General features: G+C 39.1%; 3 protein-coding genes across 6 annotated transcripts in view; 1 reads left to right on the top strand and 2 right to left on the bottom strand.

Moving 5' to 3' along the window:
• The first annotated feature begins 453 nt into the window (after positions 1–453).
• Positions 454–3,052, top strand: LOC113042242 (frizzled-8-like). Its single transcript, XM_026200911.1, has one exon. It carries the CDS (start codon positions 796–798, stop codon positions 2,533–2,535), a length of 1,740 nt encoding a protein of 579 aa, XP_026056696.1. The 5' UTR covers positions 454–795; the 3' UTR covers positions 2,536–3,052.
• Positions 3,053–5,874: 2,822 nt separating this feature from the next.
• Positions 5,875–10,024, bottom strand: LOC113042241 (gap junction delta-4 protein-like). The gene is made up of 3 exons (XM_026200910.1): positions 9,676–10,024; positions 9,443–9,586; positions 5,875–8,475 (listed from the first exon to the last, which is right to left on the bottom strand). The coding sequence occupies exons 1-3, from the start codon at positions 9,710–9,712 to the stop codon at positions 7,280–7,282; spliced, it is 1,377 nt and encodes a 458-aa protein (XP_026056695.1). The 5' UTR covers positions 9,713–10,024; the 3' UTR covers positions 5,875–7,279.
• Positions 10,025–13,369: 3,345 nt separating this feature from the next.
• Positions 13,370–23,372, bottom strand: part of LOC113042239 (cyclin-Y-like) — a 55,542-nt gene continuing 45,539 nt past the window's right edge. For all 4 annotated transcript variants that reach the window (XM_026200906.1, XM_026200907.1, XM_026200908.1 and 1 more), the window contains 3 exons: positions 20,005–20,171; positions 18,662–18,824; positions 13,370–17,620 (listed from right to left, as the gene is read on the bottom strand). In XM_026200906.1, the coding sequence (XP_026056691.1) occupies positions 17,504–17,620; positions 18,662–18,824; positions 20,005–20,171 (447 nt within the window). In that variant the 3' untranslated portion in view covers positions 13,370–17,503. The remainder of the gene's footprint in view (positions 17,621–18,661; positions 18,825–20,004; positions 20,172–23,372) is intronic.

The raw sequence follows: 23,372 nt of genomic DNA, 5'->3' as shown, positions 1-23,372 counted from the left end.
CCTTTGAAATTGTTTATTGTGGTAGTCAAGGTATTTAAATGATACGCTAAAAATATAACTAAATTCTATTGAATACAACATTCTAATAATAGTAGCTGATTGCCTGATATCCTTATGAAATTAGTTTTGCATCCACTTTCGCCACAATAAAGCGATCTATAAACCTTTCATAATATACACCGCTAGTAAACGAAGACATCAAATAACATAAAACCGTGCATTGGAGATTCAATACAAACGCTAATTGTATTTATTACATTTGTTTTATGTGCGATCTGCCTCCTTCAGGCACAAACTTGTATCTTTGATCTAATTTGTGTTCCCTTTAGAAAACAACGTTCTGCAATTGTACACCTTGAGCAAACGTGATTGACACGCCTGGGCGACCCGCCCCCTCCGCTTTGTGATTGGCGATCGGCGCATGGGGGGCGTGTCCGCTCGGCTGTCTTTTATACTCAGCGCGTCCTACTCCACGGCACTGATTTGTATGAGAAAGACTGTCGAGAACGGAACGAACGTAGAAAACACGTTTACACCGGGATTACACCAGAGAAGTTTAGACTATTGAACGAGTCGCTGGAGCGGGAACAAGGAGAGGAAATAGCTACGAGACGCTTGCTTTTATTCCCTCAGCCATTTTGCCTGCACCCGACCGAGGGCTATTTATTCTCGGTATGCAACCCAACCGCGAGTCCGTGCCAAACAAGTGAAGCGGAGATGGGTTCGCTCCTCAAGATCTGAACTGAACTGTTTACAGCTAAGCATTGCTTGTGTTGAGAGGAGGGAGAGAAAAGAATGGAGTGCTACCTGTTGGGGATTTACCTGTTCCTCGCGCTCGCGCTGCTGCCCAGGTCAAGCGGAGCCACGGCCAAGGAGATCACCTGTCAGGAGATAGCCGTTCCTCTGTGCAAGGGCATCGGCTACAACTACACCTACATGCCCAACCAGTTCAACCACGACACGCAGGACGAAGCCGGCTTGGAGGTGCACCAGTTCTGGCCTCTGGTGGAGATCCAGTGCTCTCCGGATCTCAAGTTCTTCTTGTGCAGCATGTACACCCCCATATGCCTGGAGGACTATAAGAAGCCCCTGCCGCCGTGCCGGAGCGTGTGCGAGCGAGCCAAGGCGGGCTGCGCCCCGCTCATGCGGCAGTACGGCTTCCCTTGGCCGGATCGAATGAGGTGCGATCTGCTGCCTGTTCAGGGCGCACCAGACACGCTGTGCATGGACTACAACCGAACCGACTCCACCACGGTGTCGCCGGTGCTGTCCAAACCCACCAACTACCCGAGCAAAGCCTTCAATCCGCACAAAAAGAAAAGCGGGCGACCGGGTGTTGGACCCAAAGCGAGTAAACCCTGCGAGCCGGGCTGCCAGTGTCGCGCGCCGATGGTGGCGGTGAACAGCGACCGACACCCGCTGTACAACCGCGTCAAGACGGGTCAGATCCCGAACTGTGCCATGCCGTGTCACAACCCGTATTTCACCCAAGACGAGCGGACTTTCACGGCCTTCTGGATCGGACTCTGGTCGGTGTTATGCTTCATATCCACCTTCGCCACCGTCGCTACGTTTCTAATCGACATGGAGCGCTTTAAATACCCCGAGCGCCCGATTATTTTCCTCTCGGCGTGTTATATGTTTGTGTCGATCGGCTACATTGTGCGTTTAATAGCCGGGCACGAAAAAGTGGCGTGTAACCGGGAGTACGACGTGGAGCACATCCACTACGAGACCACCGGCCCCGCGCTGTGCACCGTTGTGTTTTTGTTGATATACTTCTTCGGCATGGCCAGCTCCATATGGTGGGTCATCCTCTCGCTCACCTGGTTCCTCGCGGCGGGCATGAAGTGGGGCAACGAGGCCATCGCGGGCTACTCTCAGTACTTCCACCTGGCCGCCTGGCTCATCCCGTCCATGAAGTCCATCGCCGTGCTCGCGCTGAGCTCGGTGGACGGCGACCCGGTCGCCGGGATCTGCTACGTGGGCAACCAGAACTTAGACAACCTGCGGGGCTTCGTGCTGGCGCCGCTAGTGATCTACCTGTTCATCGGCACCATGTTTCTTTTGGCCGGATTCGTGTCGCTGTTTAGGATCAGAAGTGTCATTAAGCAGGGAGGCACTAAGACGGACAAACTCGAGAAGCTGATGATCCGAATCGGGATCTTCACGGTGCTCTACACGGTTCCCGCCACCATCATCGTGGCGTGCTACTTCTACGAGCAGCACAACAGACAGAGCTGGGAGATCACTCATAACTGTTCGTGTTTGTTGGAGCAGGAGATCAAGAGGCCGGACTATGCCGTCTTCATGCTCAAATACTTCATGTGCCTTCTGGTGGGCATCACCTCTGGAGTTTGGACCTGGTCCGGTAAGACCCTGGAGTCCTGGAGGAGTTTCTGCACGCGCTGCTGCTGGGGCAGCAAGGGCTCCGGTGGCTCCATGTACAGTGACGTGAGCACGGGATTAACGTGGAGGTCCGGGACCGCCAGCTCGGTGTCCTGCCCCAAGCAGATGCCTTTGTCCCAGGTCTGAAACAAGAAAACCCTCTTAATTGTCGGGGGGTCTCTTAGTCTTTTCAGTCGTTTGCATACAAATGAACGTGTTGACGGTTTCTATTAGCGGACGAACTGGTTGAAACAATGCAGCGATGCAGAAACAATTACGTTGCGCTAATTCCATTCTATTGATATGGACATGACATGCAATCAGTCATTCTTAAGGAGAGTTTGGGCATTACATTGTTCCTAGTGGAGTAACTCATGTCCCCAACTTGCAGCATTTCGTGTTGTTGGAAGACACGTTTTGAATTGTCTGAACAATCAAAGATGGTTTAAATAAGCCTTAATGTTTTAGTGCCCTATTATTGTTATTGTTGTTATTATATACGGGTTGTTGTTCCTTTTGCGAAATGTATTTATACGAACTTGTAAATGGTGTATAAAAGATGATTTATAAGATAATTGTACATTTGTATATAGTGTAGAGATGCCACACGCAAAGCAAATATGACTTTTATTTTGACAATAAAAACTTTTTTGATGAATCTGAATTTCTCCAAGTGCTGCTTTAATGCTGAGGATTCTTCTGGTAATGAGTGCTCCGCGTCGGCTCTTTGTGGTCATTCCCATTGAAGATGCCTTGCAAAGATGCTTTTGTGGGTTCTGTTCAGAGAAACTCTTTTAGCTATCTGAGGCCTAATTAGAGACAGGGGCCTTGTGTTGGAGAATCTCCATAATTGTTGAACCCTTCACGTGCTTGCTACTTAATTTACTAAAAGAGGGCTGGGGAATGGGGTTTAAATGCAGGAAACGGGTCCTTTTCATCTGGGGAAACTTTGATCTTTCTTTTAAAGTCTAGAATAAAGGTGCCATGTAGATAGAACCTTTAGACTGATGCGCCAAGTTTTTAATGTCTAATTTGAGACCGTTGTCCTTTGATCGACGTTATAGAATTTTTTTTTGAAGCTCGGGGCCCCAGCTATGTTTTGTTAAGAGAAAACCTGTGACAGTTTGATTTTTTTTTTTTTTAACACTATCAAAAACGTCCTTTTTGGATTTCAGTTGTGTTAATAGTAGGTACACTCACAGAGATGGTGAATGAAGACCTACAGGTGGTCCCTTACGTAATCCACAGAGCCTTTCTGTGAAACTCCAGTGGAGATTCTTAGACAAAGAATGACATTGAAATTGTTGCAGAATGGTTCGTTTTGTGTCATATTACACGTCAGTTAGTTTTTTTTGTAATCTAACTTGGAATGTCCTGTTGCAGTATTTATTTATTTTTTTTAACAAATGTACAATGGTCTGCAGACAACTATTTCTTTGCAGTAATTACAATGTAATTCATTACACTGATCGATTCCAATACACTAGTTTTAAACATTCCAAGGTTATTTAATTTTTAAATTAGTTGTCGCACTTTTCCACTGGTATTTCCATCTATACCTTTACACAAATAAAACATTTAGATGGATTCATGATGATTTGAAAGAGAATGCAACCTAATAATAATGAAATAGAATAATGTAAAGTATTTTATTCAAAGGCATGTCATTTTAAACAATAAGGTTATATACATTAGAGCGCATTCCTATTAAACTTCAGAAAACAACTATTTTTTCTTTCTTTTTTTGTCTTTTCTTTTTTTTCTGTACTGTGTCTCTACCTAGTGGTCAATGTAAAACATTACAGTTATGTTTACCAGCTGATTATCTTAAATTTGCATTTACTTTACCGTCGTACATCAATAGCTGCACGTTATCAGATATTTTCTTAGGTTGTTTTCACTCACCAATTAGTTGGTAGCTGTAATTAAGTAGCTGCAGATATGTAAAATTCTAGAGCAATAGCCAGGGACATTAAGTGAATCACGCAGTTACATTTGAATGAGAAAGTGTGGAAATGTTGGTTAAAATTGTTTCCTGTTTCACAAATAAACGTGGTTTTGCGGGAAGCTTGCTTTCTTCAGAAACTAAACCTTGTGTATTTTATGAGGCTATAACAATGTAATTGACAGAACATTAAATTGCCATAAAATGACAGTCGTAAATACCATAAGAGTTAACCTTAAGGAAGTGTGGAACAAGTTTAAAACAAACTAAAAATATTGTGAAATATTTAGTCCTCCCATTTTGTTTATGAGCTGTATGTTTATGCTTGTGAGCTAACGGTATAGGCTAATTAAGTAATGATTATTCAGGTTTATATAAGTACAACATGTGCTATTATTTTCGCTTCACAAACTTAGACATTCTAAAAACCCCTTGGTGATATGTTGTCTATGAGAAGTTGTATTTCTCAAAAAAGTGCTGTCGCTCAGAAAGCAAAACCATTTACAATGCAATATCCAGACGTTTTTGCCTTATTAGAGAAAAGTTCAAAACAAATAGGTCATCTTTAAAAAAAAATTCTGACACGCAAATGAAATGTCTAAATGAATCAACGAAAGCCTAAACTAAATTTTGCTTTTACTCACAGTGCTGAGTAAAGGAACATATACCACGTGACACTTCCTAGTGCTGTGGTCCGGAAAATAAATAAGACCTGAATAATAAGTCTGAAATTCTTAAGGATATATATTTATAGAGAGAGAGGGAGGAGTTAAAATAAGATTATTTTTATTTAGCCCAGTGTTACATGACCAATTAAAGATAACTTCCGGGGCGCTAGATTACGCCCATTTTACGACCCCTGCCACAATGCATGTGACCATTTCAATAAAGAGTCTATAAGCCAGAGGAGTGCAGTATCAACTCCTGCCAGCAGAGAGCACTGACTCTCAATGGGAGCAATAACAGCAAAAGATGCACGTGACAGGTACGTTTCCAAGCTCCTTAGTTTCAAAACATCTTTTATTTTAATATTAGATCTCACCTCACATTTGTTACATCAAGAACAAACCGATTATGCAGTGTTCAAATACAACTATCAGTTGTTTTCCTCTTGAAAATACATTGTGTAGCCTACTTAAATTCATTACTGGGGTGACAATATAATGATAAACATTATTAATAATCAAAATCACATGCACTGTCTAATTTTGTAGCAATTAGAGGAAAATTCGCACACCCCAAAATAACTTGTATGATAACTGGCAAACTGTAACTTTGTTGTAGTCTTTATAAACACCCCCTGGGTTGTGTTTCCTAAAAAGTGAAAGTTGTGGCATGTGCCAAGTATGGTAACCAAGAATTGGTGCTCTGCATTTAACTCCAAATGCACACACACACACGCACACACACACACACACACCATGAACACACACTAATGCTCCAACGCCCTGGGAGCAATTGAGGGTTAAATTTATAGAATCCTATATATTAAACATTCTGTGTGCCCCTGAGAAGTGTCAGTTGAAATAACATATAATATGCAAAAGTAACTGCATTTATTGCACACTGATGTACAAACATTTGCAGTAGCGAAGAAATGTCCATCTTCAGACTTGAGTTTGGTGCATGTCTGTCCACTGGAGGGCATGATTTGTCAGTTTTTAAAAGGATGGTACGTTTTCCCAACCCTGTTTCTGGTGGCATACCAACAGTACTCATTTTTCTTAACAAAAACACCGGAGTTGACTCATCAGCACATTACTAGAGACCCCAAGTAATATGTTACTTTGTGGTCACTTGTACTCACATGACTGGGATCCAGTTATCATTTTGGAAATGGTTCTTTTCCATTTGAAATCCAGCTATCATCAACATTTTAATTTAATTAAATTTAGGTGAAATTGAATGCATTGCATTTTGAGATACAGGAGTTCATGCAGTCTTTCCTTTATTTAATAGTCACCAGTTTAAAGTTGAATAATATGTGTAATATTAATAATATTTCTCTGCCCTTTTAAGGGGGTGGGGTGTAATTTGGTCAGGTAATAAAATAAAGACAATGCCAAAGAGTCTCTAACTTGCAAACTATTTGACATCAGACAAAAGTCCCCTTGCATCTATCAGCAAAAGAAAAGACAAAAACTATAACTACAAAATCTCATCAGTGATGCAAAAGGAAATTCCATAAATCGTCAATCCCAGAAGTCCCTGTTGTGTCTAATAAGACACATGACTGACATTGTGAGGACAGGAGGGCTGCAGTCTAGGTGACTGTCCAAAGCTATCATGTCTAATCGTTTACATGTCGCGGCTTGCTTCTGAGAGTCTGGAAGGCACACATCGTCTTGCTCTCGTCTTACACCAGATTATGAAACTCTATTTTAAGTGTTTGTTCTAAAGCTCCAAACCAAACCCCATCAGGTCCTCGAGATAGTGTTACAAGCCACCTCCATAAATACAAAAGCAGCCTGGGCAGTAATTGCTTTATGATGGGGTCCAGTTGACTGACAGTCGACAGTTCCTGAGTTTTTTCAGGCTGGAGGATTTTGGAGGGGCTTTAAAGCACCTTTGTACCCTCAGGGTTGTTCTTGTTTGGTGGCCGCCCCTGTTGAAGCAGAAAGTATGTCAGTCTTAGCTTAACCTCAGAGACCCTGGGTGGTTGCAACAGGCCTGTTTTTAGAAAGGCCTTCGCAGTCCCTTGATTGTCGCAGGGGCAAGGCAGGTCAAGGCCCGTCTGGCTTGTGAAAGAACGACAGAATGCGCAAACACAAACATGAGAGGCAGGTGGATGCTGATGGGCATAGCTGATCCAAGGGTTGGCATGTATCCATGACGGTGGCATCTAATAATACCTCTCATTTCACCTTGTTCTCCAAGCAATCTATTCCAGTCAAGTCACTCTGTTTCAGTCAAGTCCAAATCAACTCGCGGCGATTCAAGAGACAATCAAACCCATTCAGACCTCTTTTCTTGTGCGTCTCCATTGCAAGTTGGTACGTCTTCACCAGTGGTCATTTCTACCATAGTATATTGCCCTACTCTTCTGGTACACACTGCTGTCGCCCCCGAGACATCAACTGCACCTTGAGCAGCTAGTTTGTCCCTTCGTGGAGGTGGTGGAGGTTTGAGACGACTGCGTTTGCTAACTCGGACGGATCTAGGAGTCCCCGAAGGCTCAGTGGGGTACAGTGCCACCTCACTGCCCTCTCTTACCATCCCCTCTTCTTGGGTGGGTTGGTAGCTGCTGCTGTCGTCATTGTTGTTGGAACCAGGCATTCCAGCAATTGTTGGCATTCCAGCAAGGGGTGAAGGTTGCGGAGGGTCATCGTCCAAAAGAACAGAAGCAGCTTCATCGCCACTTGAGTTCCTGGTCCCTCTTTTGCGGAACCCTCCCGGTCCAATCACATCTTGAGTCGGCTGGATGCTGGTGTCTTGATTCCCATTCCCGGACAAGTAGTACTGCTCCTCGGTGTACATCTTCTCTACTAGCATCTTTCCTTTGCTTTTTTGTCTCATGGAGCGCTTGATGGCACAGATTAAGTCGCACACGTTTAGCAGCAAGGACAAAGCAGCTGCCCCCAACATAAAGTTCAGCATGATGGTTTTCTCAGTGGGCCTAGAGATGTAGCAGTCCACCATTGTTGTGCAAGGTGACTGCTGACACATGAAGCGTTTGGGGATGTGGAAGCCAAACAAGTAATAATGTGCAGCTCCAAATCCAGCTTCTACAAGTATCTGAAGCAACAGATGCAAGATGTAGGCTCCTGTGAAGTACTGCACCCGCCCCTTCGCCTTCATGACGGTCTTACAAAGAGATGCTTTCCTGAACGGTTCTGGATGGATCTTATAGATGGAGTCTGCTTTTATGGACTCAGAAGTCTCACTGTCAGCAGGTAGACCAGAAATCACTTTGTGGATCACATAGATGACAAACACCACATAAGGAAGGCAAAGGGTGGTGAGCTGCACCAGCCAGAATCGGACGAGGGAAAGAGGGGCAAACATGTCGTAGCACACGTTGGCACAACCGGGCTGAATGGTGTTACACACAAATCGTTCCTGCTCATCCTGGTAGAGGGGGTAACCAGCAAACAGCAAGACCAGGATTCGAATGAACACCACCAGGACGAGCCATGCTTTCCCTAAAGGAGCAAAAGCACACAGTTCTTTGTCAGTTTAATTTATCATTTATAATGTTCCATTAAAATTGACCTGGAAATGCTGTATGTTGTCAAGTATGACAGACTGTTCTTAAATATTACTTAAATGACAACACATAAGATATGGCCCAGTGTTGCAGAACATTGGTAGAATCATATCTGCTGTACACTTGATATTCAGTGGATATTGTCCTTAATGGTATGACTTTGCCTTAACTTTTTTTTTTTTTTTTCACTATATTCTTCTACAAAGGCAATTTGCCTCTTAATAGTAATTTTTTATAAAAATATGTTTTAGAAAAAAAAATAATTATAACATTTATACAAGCAAATTACAACCTGATCTCACGGCAATTCGTGCATATTTTATGAGGTGGCTAATTTGTAAAAATTCGTAAGACCTCACTCACTCGATCACTACGAATTTGATCAATTTGAGGAAAATCTTATGTATTTAGCAAGGTGGTAAATTAATAGGAGTTCATATGAATGACCCAACCCCTCCCCTAAACCTACCCCTCACAGAAATCATACAAAATACGTAAGGTCATAGGATTTCGTACAAAATTGCAACCTTGTAATATACATATGAATTGGTCGTGAGATAGAGTTGGCAAACATCCCGGATTATATTTTTTTATTTTATACATTACCTGTGGAAACTAGTGGATAACCTTTGTCCACATGCAATATACAGTAAAATAGTGCCCAACAACAAAAAAAAAAAAAAAAACTAACAAACAAAAAACCATTGGGCAGTTCAGAATGTACAAATGTCATTGCAAAATAATTAAGGAAACATAAGAGGCATCTGTGAATGTTTACCATGTGCAAATGTGTTATCCTTAAAACAAATGTTGTGAAAATCTAATATAATGACACGAGTGCCCAAATACTGTCTGGAGCTCCTGTATGAATTTGTATTAAAATACCAAAACCGTGCACATACCTGTGAGGGTGATGTTGTGATTCAAAGTTATGAAGATAATCTCAGATGCCGTCTGTTTAGCCATGCCAGCAGATTTAGGCCTCCAAACGTAGGATTTCCCACCGGTCAACTCACAGCCCAATTGATTCCACACAAGAAAAATATCTGTTGGTGTGTATTAAACTCAGTCCAAGTGGGAATTAAAAATAAACCCTTTTTACAAACACTCAAATTCCCAGTCAGGTCCTACACACCTTGTCGGTTGAAATCCACAATGACAACTCCGCTCATGCATATCCACCAACCAGACTTCCCATCTCACCTCTGCCCTGACAACAACTGTTCCCAGACAACAGAAGACGAGAGATGTGAGCTCCATTGTGAGGCTATTCTTACCCACCAAAGGCATGTCGGCACGCAGGCCTTGCTGTGATATATGGGCTCTGTTTGTCCTTACAGGAGAATAACTAGCTGGACCAGGCATCAAATAACCGTATTCAGTTCTCATTTATGATGGAGAGCATTTCAGTGACAGTTCAATGTCAGCCACATGAGGTCTTGGGTGGCAGAATCCTTCGGAAAGCCTTTTTGTGTTGACCTGATTTTTATTTATTGGAAACTTTTAGGATACTGAAGACTTTTGCATACTTGTGTCTAAGTTTTTTGTTGGGTGCTGAGGTCATGCAGCCAATTAATTAAACCTTTCATATGAACAAAGACATTTTTTTTGGTTGGCCTCTGATTGAGATGCACTAGGTGGTTCTAATATTATTACATTATTAAAACGAATCCCCTCTTTAGCTCTGTCCTTGAGGTGGTTGGCATGACTGAATACCGTGGGATCAGAGGAGATCATAGTGGAATCTCTAGAAGCTTTTAGCTCTGTCTAAATGACCTCTGAATGAGGGACATCTGGACCGAGGGTTTGAAGGACCTGTGTTTTGATGAATGGAGACTTGTGGGTTACTGTACTCTACTGTACTGGCAGCTGCTTGGGCGGTGCACTTGTTTGACACATTAAGTAAGGGAAATTGTGGTGAACTTAAATTAAGTCTGTAAGTTAGAGAATTATTATGCAATCACTTCATTAATAATAATGCATTCATTAACAAGAAATATTAGCAAAAAAAAAAAAAAAAAAGGCTACTTTGCGTCCGATGCTCTGCTTAAATATTATTATTAATCTGTCTTGGATAGTCAAGTAGGGAAATTAGTTTTTATTTTGGATTGCGTTTATGAGATTGATTACACTAGGAGTACAGCAAATTGCATCCGGAATAAGCGAACAACAGTTTAATTTTATGCCTGCATTGAAGAGACAGTGCAAATCACACAGCATCTGCGAGTCTAACAAAATTAGTTCTTTTCATTTCCCTCATATGTGGTGACTGACAATTTAGAACAGATACTGTGTGTCCCAGATGTTTTATCATAGTCTTTTTTTTCTCTCCTCTGCATCTCTGTAATTGGATTAGCAGGAAAGCTCTGCTAAATAAAGACAATTTGAATGTAACAGCGGTGTAGTTCACTAGGGACACATTTAGAGGTGCAAAGCCATAGACTTAGAATGGAAACGCATGGGCCATATGCTCTCGGTTCAGAATGACTTGCTGTTATAGTTGATGGTCTATTATTGAACATCCATTGAAGTATTTATCTCATAAAATGAGGTGCAGTACAATTTATGGCTGAATTTGTTGGGTCAAGTAAAACGCATCAAAGCTTTCTAGATCCAACATTCCATATCTTAATACAATGTTTAATAAATGTGATTGTATACACAGTATTTACTAAATAAACACTATTTTCTTGGTAATAATTATGAGACCAAATTTAGTTGTTGTTAAGTGTTCAAAGTGCACACATTTACCCTGTGTGCAGAATTATTAGGCAAATGAGTATTTTGACCACATCATCCTCTTTATGCATGTTGTCTTACTCCAAGCTGTATAGGCTCGAAAGCCTACTACCAATTAAGCAATCAGGTGATGTGCATCTCAGTAATGAGAAGGGGTGTGGTTTAATGACATCAACACCCTATATCAGGTGTGCATAATTATTAGGCAACTTCCTTTCCTTTGGCAAAATGGGTCAAAAGAAGGACTTGATAGGCTCAGAAAAGTCAAAAATAGTGAGATATCTTGCAGAGGGATGCAGCACTCTTAATATTGCCAAGCTTCTGAAGCGTGATCATCGAACAATCAAGCGTTTCATTCAAAATAGCCAACAGGGTCGCAAGAAGCGTGTGGAAAAACCAAGGGGCAAAATAACTGCCCGAGAACTGAGAAAAGTCAAGCGTACAGCTGCCAAGATGCCACTTGCCACCAGTTTTGCCATATTTCAGAGCTGCAACATCACTGGAGTGCCCAAAAGCACAAGGTGTGCAATACTCAGAGACATGGCCAAGGTAAGAAAGGCTGAAAAACGACCACCACTGAACAAGACACACATGCTGAAACGTCAAGACTGGGCAAAGAAATATCTCAAGACCGATTTTTCTAAGGTTTTATGGACTGATGAAATGAGAGTGAGTCTTGATGGGCCAGATGGATGGGCCCGTGGCTGGATCGGTAAAGGGCAGAGAGCTCCAGTCCGACTCAGACGCCAGCAAGGTGGAGGTGGAGTACTGGTTTGGGCTGCTATCATCAAAGATGAGCTTGTGGGGCCTTTTCGGGTTGAGGATGGAGTCAAGCTCAACTCCCAGTCCTACTGCCAGTTTCTGGAAGACACCTTCTTCAAGAAGTGGTACAGGAAGAAGTCTGCATCCTTCAAGAAAAACATGATTTTCATGCAGGGCAATGCTCCATCACACGCGTCCAAGTACTCCACAGCGTGGCTGGCAAGAAAGGGTCTAAAAGAAGAAAAACTAATGACTTGGCCTCCTTGTTCACCTGATCTGAACCCCATAGAGAACCTGTGGTCCATCATGAAATGTGAGATTTACAAGGAGGGAAAACAGTACACCTCTCTGAACAGTGTCTGGGAGGCTGTGGTTGCTGCTGCACGCAATGTTGATGGTGAACAGATCAAAACACTGACAGAATCCATGGATGGCAGGCTTTTGAGTGTCCTTGCATAGAAAGGTGGCTATATTGGTCACTGATTTGTTTTTGTTTTGTTTTTGAATGTCAGAAATGTATATTTGTGAATGTTGAGATGTTATATTGGTTTCACTGCTGAAAATAAATAATTGAAATGGGTATATATTTGTTTTTTGTTAAGTTGCCTAATAATTATGCACAGTAATAGTCACCTGCACACACAGAGATCCTCCTAAAATAGCTACAACTAAAAACAAACTAAAAACTACTTCCAAAAATATTCAGCTTTGATATTAATGAGTTTTTGGAATCATTGAGAACATGGTTGTTGTTCAATAATAAAATTATTCCTCAAAAATACAACTTGGCTAATAATTCTGCACTCCCTGTATTATCTCTATCAGTGGTTTCTAATTGATAAAGTATGGCAAATTACACCCTCCAACATCGACCCCCATTCCATGCAATTTGCCAAAATAAAATGTGAAATGCCTAAGAACCTCTGAAAATTAAAACTCAGTTTACTCAAAATTGAGACTCATTTGCTGAGTTTCTTCATCTATCTGAAATGTCAAAATGTCAAAGTTTGTTTTTATTGGCTTTTAGTTTTATATATCTCGGTTAGACTGTGGCAGCACTGGGAATAATTGTGAGAAATCCATTTCACCCATGCAAGGATTTGAGAGAATGAAGAAGAGAATGTAAAAATGACAATACATACTAAAAATGACAAAAATGGCACAAAAACAAAGAGCCAACTCAAAAGCTGTAACTTAACAGCACAAGATGTTCTGCAGAAATTGACTAAAATACATAAAATAAATAAAAATCCTACCCTGAAAAATATGACCCAGTCCCCTCTATTCATCTTATGTAATGTGATGAGACTCATTAAAAACATATTAGATCAGTTTTTATTGCAACTTTTAAAAGTTTATTCTTGTGGCGGTTTCTAAACATTGCTTCTGATCTGGGAGCATCAGTTAAAATAATAGTTCGAGAAAAAAAAAAAAAAAAAACTGCATGCAACCATTGTAGCCTCCAGATCCTGGGCGGACGGCCGCAGGTGACTGGGTTCACTTAGTTAAACAGAAAGTAGAATCAACTAAGATCATACACAGGAGATAGGATTCCGCCTTTGGCACACACTGAAAACATACAGAAGAAGGGTTTGACCTGTGGAACAGAAACAAATGACAACAACAATGTATTATTCATAAGAACAGGCATACAATTAGTGACCGAACATCAAATAAAAATCACAGCTACAGCAGTTTTCTTTCTTTTTTCACAGGAAACCACTTATTGTATAAATGTTCTGAAAGATCTGAATTTGTCATTAGAAATTCCAATGAAAAATGAGAAAGATTACAGAGAAACAGATGGAAAGAGCAAGAGAGAGGTATTAAATAAGAAACAAGGACTCTATGCAGAGGTAGAGTTCAGTGCACACGGCTAAAACTCGCTGCCTACTGCCTCCTATCACTACAACTCGAGTTTATAACACCGTCTTCAGATCCAACGCTGGGCCGCATCCTCACATGCTCAGAAAATAAATAAAATAATACAATCTTCAATGCTTCAAATCAGTCTTTCCATTCATGATTCCATTTGCCTCCCCAAAGACACTTTCTCAAACGTTTTTTTCCTGATTTCAAAACTCTTAGAATGTGAAAGGGAGTCTAAAGCACCGCCATTTGCAAGAAGCAGACCTTCCTTGAGAAGTACTTTGGTCAGTCTTCCTTCATCTTAAGGAAATCAACTAAAACAGACATCTGGGTTCACTGCACGTTTTGTCTAGTATCATCTCTGACAAAACGTAATCTAAACACGAGTTGCTCAGGAAGTGATTCTCACCAAACCTGTCAAGAACATGTCTAGGTCATATTTCACCACAATATTTAAAGAAACTTAAAATTATATATTGCATGAATAAGATATTTAAAGGGATACTCCACCCTAAAATGAAAATTCTGTCATTAATCACTTAACCCCATGTTGTTCCAAACCCGTACAAGCGTTGTTCATCTTCGGAACACAATTTAAGATATTTTGGATTGTGACTGTCCCGAAATGATGCTACGGTGATGCGGAGAGACACAGAGGAGACAAGTTGTTGAATAAAGTTGTTATTTTTGTTTTCTTTGTGTACAAACAGTATTCTCGTCGCTTCATACCGTTACGGTTGAACCACTGATGACAGATCCTGACTATTCTGACGATGCTTTTAATACTTTCCTGGACCTTGACAGTGTAATTTACTTGTCAGTCTATGGGACAGTCTCAAGTCTACCGGTTTTCATCCAAAATATCTTAAATTGTGTTCCGAAGACAAATGAAGCTTTTAAGTGTTACAAACAACATGGGGGTAAGTTAATTTTCTTTTTGGGGTGAACTAACCCTTTGAGCCCACAAACATGACAAATACAATCTTCTCATCCTAAAATGGGCTTAATTTTCTTCTTGCAAAATATAATTTTTGCTTTTGATTTTGCAGGAAATATTTAACCTGTATGTCCAGTCGGATATGTTGGCATCACAAATAGCCTTCTTACTGTATTTTATACAAAAGACACAAAGTGTGCACTATATTTAGATACAACTATTTTTTTGTTAGTTTTTTTTCTTTTCAAGTAAAAATATTAAGACGCTTTTGGGCATTGGAGATAAAATACCTAGAAGAAAAAAATGACTATAATTAATAAAAGAATAAACACATACTGCTTAAAAAAAATGGCAATTTTGATGCCATGTGAAGCAATTACTAATAAAATAAATTGCTGTTTTCATTGCTGCTAAAGTAAAAAAAAAAAAAAAAAATCTATTGCAGAATTACATTCATATCAACAAAACATTGTTAAATTGCTTTGTCACTTTTGTGATGCAAGAAAAAAAAAAAAGGTTAAACTCAACTGGAAATATAACTGAGGACAGAAGAAAAAAAAAAAAAACACCTCAATGACAGATGTACGTATTCCTGATAAAATAACTGACATGTTTATATTTTTTCTTGTTTTTTATCCAGAATTAAGGAATTAACAAAAGTAAACACTGGTCACAAATAAATATCTGAAGATCATAATTAAATTTCTTTAAGTATGTACAATATACAAAAGACGTTTGGAAGTTCTAATTTTCAAGGTGTTTCAGAGTGAAGTCTCACAAATGAACATTTCTCAGTTCCTCTCAACAGATAAGATAAGGAATCATTTTCACACACACATCTGATGACATAACACTTGCTTTGAATTGGGAAGAATTGATTTTAAATCTAATTCTGCTGTCTAAAATCGAGTGCTATCAAACAATTAATCACATTCAAAATAAGTCTTTGTTTACATTATATGTGCACTGTGTATATTTATAATGAATATATAAACACACACAAATGCATGAATTTATTTCAGAGAAAATTAAATGTATTTAGATATAACAAATAATTTGAATATAAATATAGACATGGAAATACATGTATTTTTTCAAAATATATTGTATGTGTGCATAATGAATATCCACAGAACAAATTATTTATAATAATAATAATAATATATTTTTTGTTGTTGTTGTTGATGCGATTCATCGTTTGACAGCAGTACGAAAACATGTTTTGCTGTCTTAATGAGAAGAGAAAAATAAAATGATTAATTTCATATTCTACGTCTAAGGTCATTTTCCCGCTAAATGCAGGCACTGCAGGTGATGGCAGTGGATACAGCAGGAATTCCTCTTTCTCACCAATTCAATTTAGTCTCCTGTGTAACATATCATAATTGAGAAATAAAACTCTGCAATCAGTCCGAACATTTGTATCATAGTGGCACTTGGAGCCTCAACTTTAATAAGCATTTTGACTTTGACGCACCAATTTTAGCGCAATGTTATCTGAGAGTTCCCAAGGAGCCTTTAATCATCATTAAATATCACCTCCAATCTTTCTAATGGGTATTGTACGGAATAGATAAAACGCACATTTTATTGCTTTGAGAATTGGAAATGAGTGACACAGCATGTGTATATCTGGTGTTTGTTGAGGTTATTAAAAAATGGTGACGAGAATAAACACGTTCATGGTCACTGAAGATGGAATGTCATTGTTGACTTTACAGAAGAAAAACCTTTCATTTCCGTTTTGAAACTTCCAATTTTAGTCAATTCGACATTGTACATTTTAAATTGCAACTAATTATTTCAAGACATTCAATTATTGAATCTTGTGTTCCAAAAGTAAAGTCCCAAGCACTTCATATGGAAACCCTCCACACCACTTTCCTTCTGAAAATACAAAGTCAGCTTCCTTTACTCTTCTACGATGAGACTAAATGGCGCAAACTGCCTTTGAGTATAACAAATAGAAGGAAATAAACACAATAAAACAAAACAATAAAATAATCAGACTAAATAAAGAGGTCCAGATTGTATATATTCCCATTAATTTGCATTGTTAGACAAATTTTAACCATCATTACGGATATCTTTAATTTAAAATAAATCTTAATGAGATCAAATGTTAAATAACTATGTAAGAACAGTGGTAATTTTATAGTTTGATCAGCTCACAGCTATTTGGAGAGAAATACTTTAAGGAATGAAGTGGTTGATTTTGGCTCTTGATCTTGATACAACACAACCTTGAGCATCCAGGTGGAATTTGTTTTAACCATACGAGATCAGTTAACACAGTACGAATACGTCCTCACCTAGAATAACAAACACGTATGACACGGAGCTGTTGGAATGCTGTTCCAGTCATTGGGCGTCTTTCTACCTCATTTATATTCACATACTCCAGTTTTATTTTTCTCTGAACTGCAGTAGCAGTGTCACCCTCTCTTCTCTAAGCCACAGGTTGGAAAGTGATCGTTGTGTGGATGTTTTGTATATACAGCAGCCGTACGACCAGCAAGGAAACTCTTTCGAACAAAAACCTCTGGCTCAAGAGTCTAGTGGAGTTACTAAGCACGTATGTGTCCTCTTAGAGAACGCTTCTTCTGACAGTCTTTTTCTCTCAGTCTCTCGTGAAAGTCCCCAATGTCCACCGTTATTAGGATATGATGGCCGGGGACCATCTGACCACTGTCAGGTTATCTGCACTCACTGAGTGCTTCTTGGCTCCTTTTCTCAAGTCTTTATATTTGTCGTCACAAAGCCTGGAGATCGCCTGCAAGAAACACAACAAACATTTTAATACTCTATATTTTGTATAAAAAAATAATTTTAGAAATGTTAATGACTTCAACAGCTTTTATACATTTCTTAGCTTGACTTTTTCAGGCCCAGAATGTTACAATTATTATTATTTATAAAAAAAAATCCACAAATGTGGAAATAACACAAGGCTCATCTTACTCAAGGTGTTCCCCAGGGTTCTGTTTTTGGCCCTTTTCTTTTTCTACATTTATATTATTATTAACCTGTAAGTCATTATTTGCTGACTTATAAGAGTTATAAATGTCATATAATATATAAGTCTGATACAACTGAAGGTGTCACAGAAAAAGTATGTACTTTCTGATGCAAGAACCAAATTTCCAAGTACCACAACCTCCAAGAATAAGTGGGAAAAAAAGTGTCATTTTTGAGACAAGATACAACTTGTGTCCATTATTTTGAGATGACAGGTGATTGTGTGTGGGAGCGTATAAAGAGGACTAGTGCAAGATGGAAGCAGGGGGACTGGTCCTCATGAAAGAACTAGATCACACACTACTGATTGATTGAGCTGTCCACCCACAGACCACTGACTCTAGATGGGCTAGTGGGCTATTACTCCACCAAAGGCAACTGTGCGCACACACACACAACTGAACTAACTAACATCATTATAGGCCTGGTCTTGTCAGGACTGTAATTGGGCAGCATTAAGGCTGAATTCTGGCATAAGGCACACATGGGGATACAGCCGAGGTAATTACTCAGCCTGCTGCTACTGAACCAATGGACCAAATACAACATGTCATGATATCCCTTCTTAGTGAAAGCTGGACCAAAGCAAGCCTTCAAGTCTTACTGACATATTCTTTGTAACTTGCTGGAATAATGCTAACAGATTCAGTATTACAATTTGCTGAAATATTGGACTTCTCATGAAAACCTAGAAACCACAACATACTGGGATATGAAGAGATCTTGAGTGACAAATGGAGATAAATATCTTAAGCTATATGTGTGCTAATGATCTAGAGTAGTATCGACCACTCACCTCAAGTTTCTGGGCCTTGTCTCTGCTGAGAGGCTCAAGGGGAAAGTTGAGGTTGTTCGCCTCTGAAAGTGAACGCAAGTCAAAATAGTACTTGGCGTAGACGCTTGATGGAACATTAATATTGAACTGCAGCAGCTCCAGAAACTGTCGCTCCAGCTCATTCCTGGTGGGAGAGAGAAAGCAAAGATGATTAGTTTTGCGTATGTTGCTTTTGACATTTGTCAGTGGGTGGAAATAAGTAAAAAGGAAATCTTGACAGCTTAGCTATTCAAGGGAATTCTGATTTAGCATGTTTCAATGAAAATTTATGTCTTTTCATTTTAAAACTTCAATCCTGAAAAAGACAAGCCCTGATCATCTGTTCATTTTAAAAATCTTACTTTATTCACCCCCCAATTTCTTACCACAGATGAAACTCCTCAAAGTTCAAAATAAACAATGTATTGTCACCCCTTCCTACAAACCGCATAATTATTCCAACGCATGCAGAAACCAACCAGCTTAATATAACTATCAGTGAAGCCTCTGACAATAAAAAGACAACACACACCCACAAACCCACACTCTATGGTCCTCCATGCTGTTTGTGGTGTGCTTTGAGAACAATATGACTGCCGCCTCCACTGAATCTTTAGTCAGGACGGCCTTTAGAATAACTGTGCTCAGCAGGAGTTGAAAGGGCAGATGTGACAACATGCTGAAAGTCTCAAGTATCACTCTTTATATGTGTCAGCTCAATTTCTTGGTACCTTGCTTTCTGGAATATTATGTATGGTACCTTAAGGTCTCTAGGATGTAGTTTCTGAAGAACATCATAAAAATCGTACATACCAGTTCTATTTATGCTTAGAACCTTAGAAAAGCTGCCAATAGATAAAGTAAATGTTATACCACAATACATGATTTGTGGAGGGCACCAACCTCTGTGTTCAACATAAAATTAAAACATACCCTTATAATGCCTGTTCCTTATTGCTTTATTTATAGGTGATTATCTTGCTTATTATGCAGAATCTGTTACATCATGAAAGTTTTACGTTAGCTGTAATTCAGCATATATTAAAAAAATGTTTGAAGGCTGAGCAGCAAAGTTTTGTTTCCATCCACCAAAGCGAATTTAACTTGTATGAAACATTGGAATATTACATAAAACTTTAATGAGTAAAGCACCATTTTCATCTGGTTATCAAAACTATTGTGTTCAAGATACGTGTTGCTTCCAAGGAAACTGGTGCAAAGTATCAATAATAAAAATGGAAGTTTGGAACCGACAAAGCCACTGTAGCTTTTTTTCCTACATACAGTATTAAATTACTTCAGCGGTGCAAGAGACACACACTTACATGTCTTCAACGGTGATGTCTTTGAGGATCTGGCAGTAGTCAACATTCCATACAGCCTGATCATCCCACACTTTTGATGCCAACAGGATAGCACCCAAAACAATCCTCTTCCAGTTAGCAGGACAAATGTCAATCTCTGCATATGTTGATAATCTCTCCAGATACACCTGACAGAAGAAAAAAAAAAGTACATCCATTTTAAGTTAAACATTAAAGAGATTTGACTAATATGCCAATTATGAGAATCTTGTCAATCAAGTCAAATTTGAAGAAACCAATGTTTGTTTTTAGATTCTGGTGACTGACCCTAGCATTTCTGTTTTTGGCGCAAGGTTACAACAGCGTCACTGCAAATATGTGGTTACTGCAAGACTGACACGTAGGTCATGGGACATGAATGCCGAAAGACAAACAGACACACATGCTCAGCCAACCAACAAAAACACCTGATGCCTCACTGGTAAAAAAAATAATAATAATAACTGCAAACAAACACCATTCAGTTTAACAGCACTAATAGAAAAGTAATATTTTGGACATGAACAATGAATCCTTTAAAAACGTTGTAAGTGCTATGTAAATACAAAGTTTATGAGGAATTTCAGTCAGGTTTCAGGGCCCATCATAGACCAGAGACTGTATTTAGAATTACAGATGAGTTGCGTCTGGTATATGACCAAGACTGCATTTCACTCCATTTTTACTAGAGCTGGGTGCTTTTTACACTATAGATTTACATCGACATTTATGCATTTAGCAGACGCTTTTATCCAAAGCGAATTACAGTGCATTCATGCTATACATTTCTTACCAGTATGTGTGTTCCCTGGGAATTTAACCCACAACCTATTGCACTACTAACGCAATGCTCTACGACGGAGCCACAGGAACTGATCATGGTCATACTCTAACATTGATTAGAGAACTGCATTGCCTTAAGCTGGTTTAGAATGGACTGTTACCAATTTGTTTAAACATGGAACTAGCAAATCTAGCATTAGTAAGTATGGGGTGTCACACAGATCTGTGTTAGGCCCCCTGCTGTTTTCAATATACATGCTGCCCTTTGGAAATATGAACAAAAATTTGGATTAGGTTAGTTTGGTTCTCTTTAAGGTTTTTCTCCAACACTTCACCACCTTGACACCGTTACCTGTGACTCCTCACTGGGCCTCATTGAGATTCAATTTAAGATTCTCTTCATAAGGAGCCGATAAGAATTATTGCAACAAACATTTTCTGCCATCTACATTTCAAAAATGCATTATACAAATTAATGTGAAAGCAATGATTTGATAATTGCTTCAAGTTATTTTTCAGTATTTAAAAGATTATGGCTAATCTTGGCTCTGGAATTTTTGCTATATTTCATGGTTTTTGAAAAAATAAGGCAAAAATACACACTTGCCTAACAAAAACTCACTCTGTACCACTGACTCCAAAATCACACGGATACATTATTTCCCTAAACCTTAAGGCATTTCAATTTTATATCATAAAGATGAGAGAAAAATATATTCTGATCAAACTGCTTCCTGAGGTGCACATAAATTCTCTGTCTACTGACACCACAGAAATTTTGAAGGAGAACAGGTAGATTACGGAGCCCTTTATTCTGTTTTATACACTTTAAAGATTGTTGCTTTAGCAATACATTATGAAAAAAATAGCACACCTCTTTTTAACATGCTACATGATTCTATGTACTTTTACTGTCTTTTGGACATGTAACATGACAAAGGCAACTGATATGTTTAATGGCAAAAAAATTAATGAGGATGATCACTAGCAAAAGTGTTGGCTTCTTAAGTAACTCCAATAATATTTCTCTGTGTACTTCTAAAGAAAAGTTATAAACATTACTTATTGAGTGGTAGAATTGTAAATATGTGCTCTGTTGACGTGGAGTAAGACATTATGCTATAGCCATGGGCGTCTTATGCATTCATAAACACTGCTGATGGATGTAGGCGAACAAAGAAGGCCTTATGAAATGAAAAATGCATGATGTATGCAATGTGATGCAAAAAAAAAAAAAAGATGTAGAAGCACTAAGCAGCGCAAATGCACATACACACACACACACAAATTGGGGACAACAATGTCAAATAATATTCGTTTTCTCACAGTGGGAATGAAATCTAATAAGAGCTCAATTTTGTTTGTGCAAAGTGTAAGACAGAAATCACACGTTTAATTGCTTCCACTGCACCGGGGGGCTCTGGCTCACCCGTGGGCAGCGGTGCATTAAATATGTGCTTATGAGAGTATGTTTGTGAGCTAATCTCCTCGACACTGTTCAAGATGAACAAGTGTCAGCAAATGGGAAAAAATTACACACCTACAATTGATAAATCAACAACCTACAAAAACTCTCCAGGGACATTGGTCAGCAGCCTAATAGAAACCATTAACCAGAGTAGAGCTATGAAAACATCATTCAGTTTTGATTCAGATGAGTCATAAACATTTTAAGAGGACAAATTACCATAAAGTGTTATATAAGGGTTAGTTATATACTATTAAATTATTCATATGCATCCAATTTTGGAATATTTGTAGTTTTTTTTAGTGTCATTTTTATGTGCTTTTGTCATATTAATAATAAAAATGTTTTTAAATATATATTTATATTTTGCGTCATTTCAGTTTTGATTTAGTATTAGAAACTGCAGTACTTTAGCTTAAATGTATTTTATTTTAATGCCAAGGTAACATTAACAGGGTTTCCGCGGGTCTTCCGTGGGTTCATTTCTTTCAGTAATTCAGCTCAAATTGTGAAACTGGTGTATTAAATAAATTCAATGCACACAGACTAAAGTCTGAAGAAAAGAAGTCTTTGGTTCTTTTAATTGTGATGACATTGCACCCCATATCATCACAGACTTTGGAAACTTAACACTGGACTTCAAGCTACTTGGGCTATGAGCTTCTCCACCCTTCCTCCAGACTCTAGGACCTTGGTTTCCAAATGAAATACAGCTATATTTTAAGTAATAAAAATGATTTAGTGTTAGTTAACAATAAAAACACTATTTTGTTGTCATGATAAATAGGGAGATATATTACTCATAGTACTGAATAATTAATTGTTTTGTCAGTGAAAAATGGCTCTGTGTAGTAAAGCTGCTCCTCGTGAAATCACACACGTGTAGAGATTTACCGCTGATTACAGAACCGCCATTACTGACAAGATGCGCATTAAATATCAGGCGATATTTACCGTGCATCCCTATTTGATAGTGTACTTTTCAAGTCAATCAGTCTCCCATGAAGTTCACTGTGTGCAGTGACTCATAGTTTCCTTTCAATAACTGAAGCAACCAGCAACAGCCAATCAGCTTTCACCAGCATCTCCGCACCTGTTG

Source organism: Carassius auratus, chromosome 24 (genome assembly GCF_003368295.1).
Source record: "Carassius auratus strain Wakin chromosome 24, ASM336829v1, whole genome shotgun sequence".
In the NCBI taxonomy this organism is placed as follows: Eukaryota; Metazoa; Chordata; class Actinopteri; order Cypriniformes; family Cyprinidae; genus Carassius; species Carassius auratus.
The sequence above is the reverse complement of the archived record's forward strand: the minus strand, read 5'-3'. Positions and strand labels throughout refer to the sequence as shown.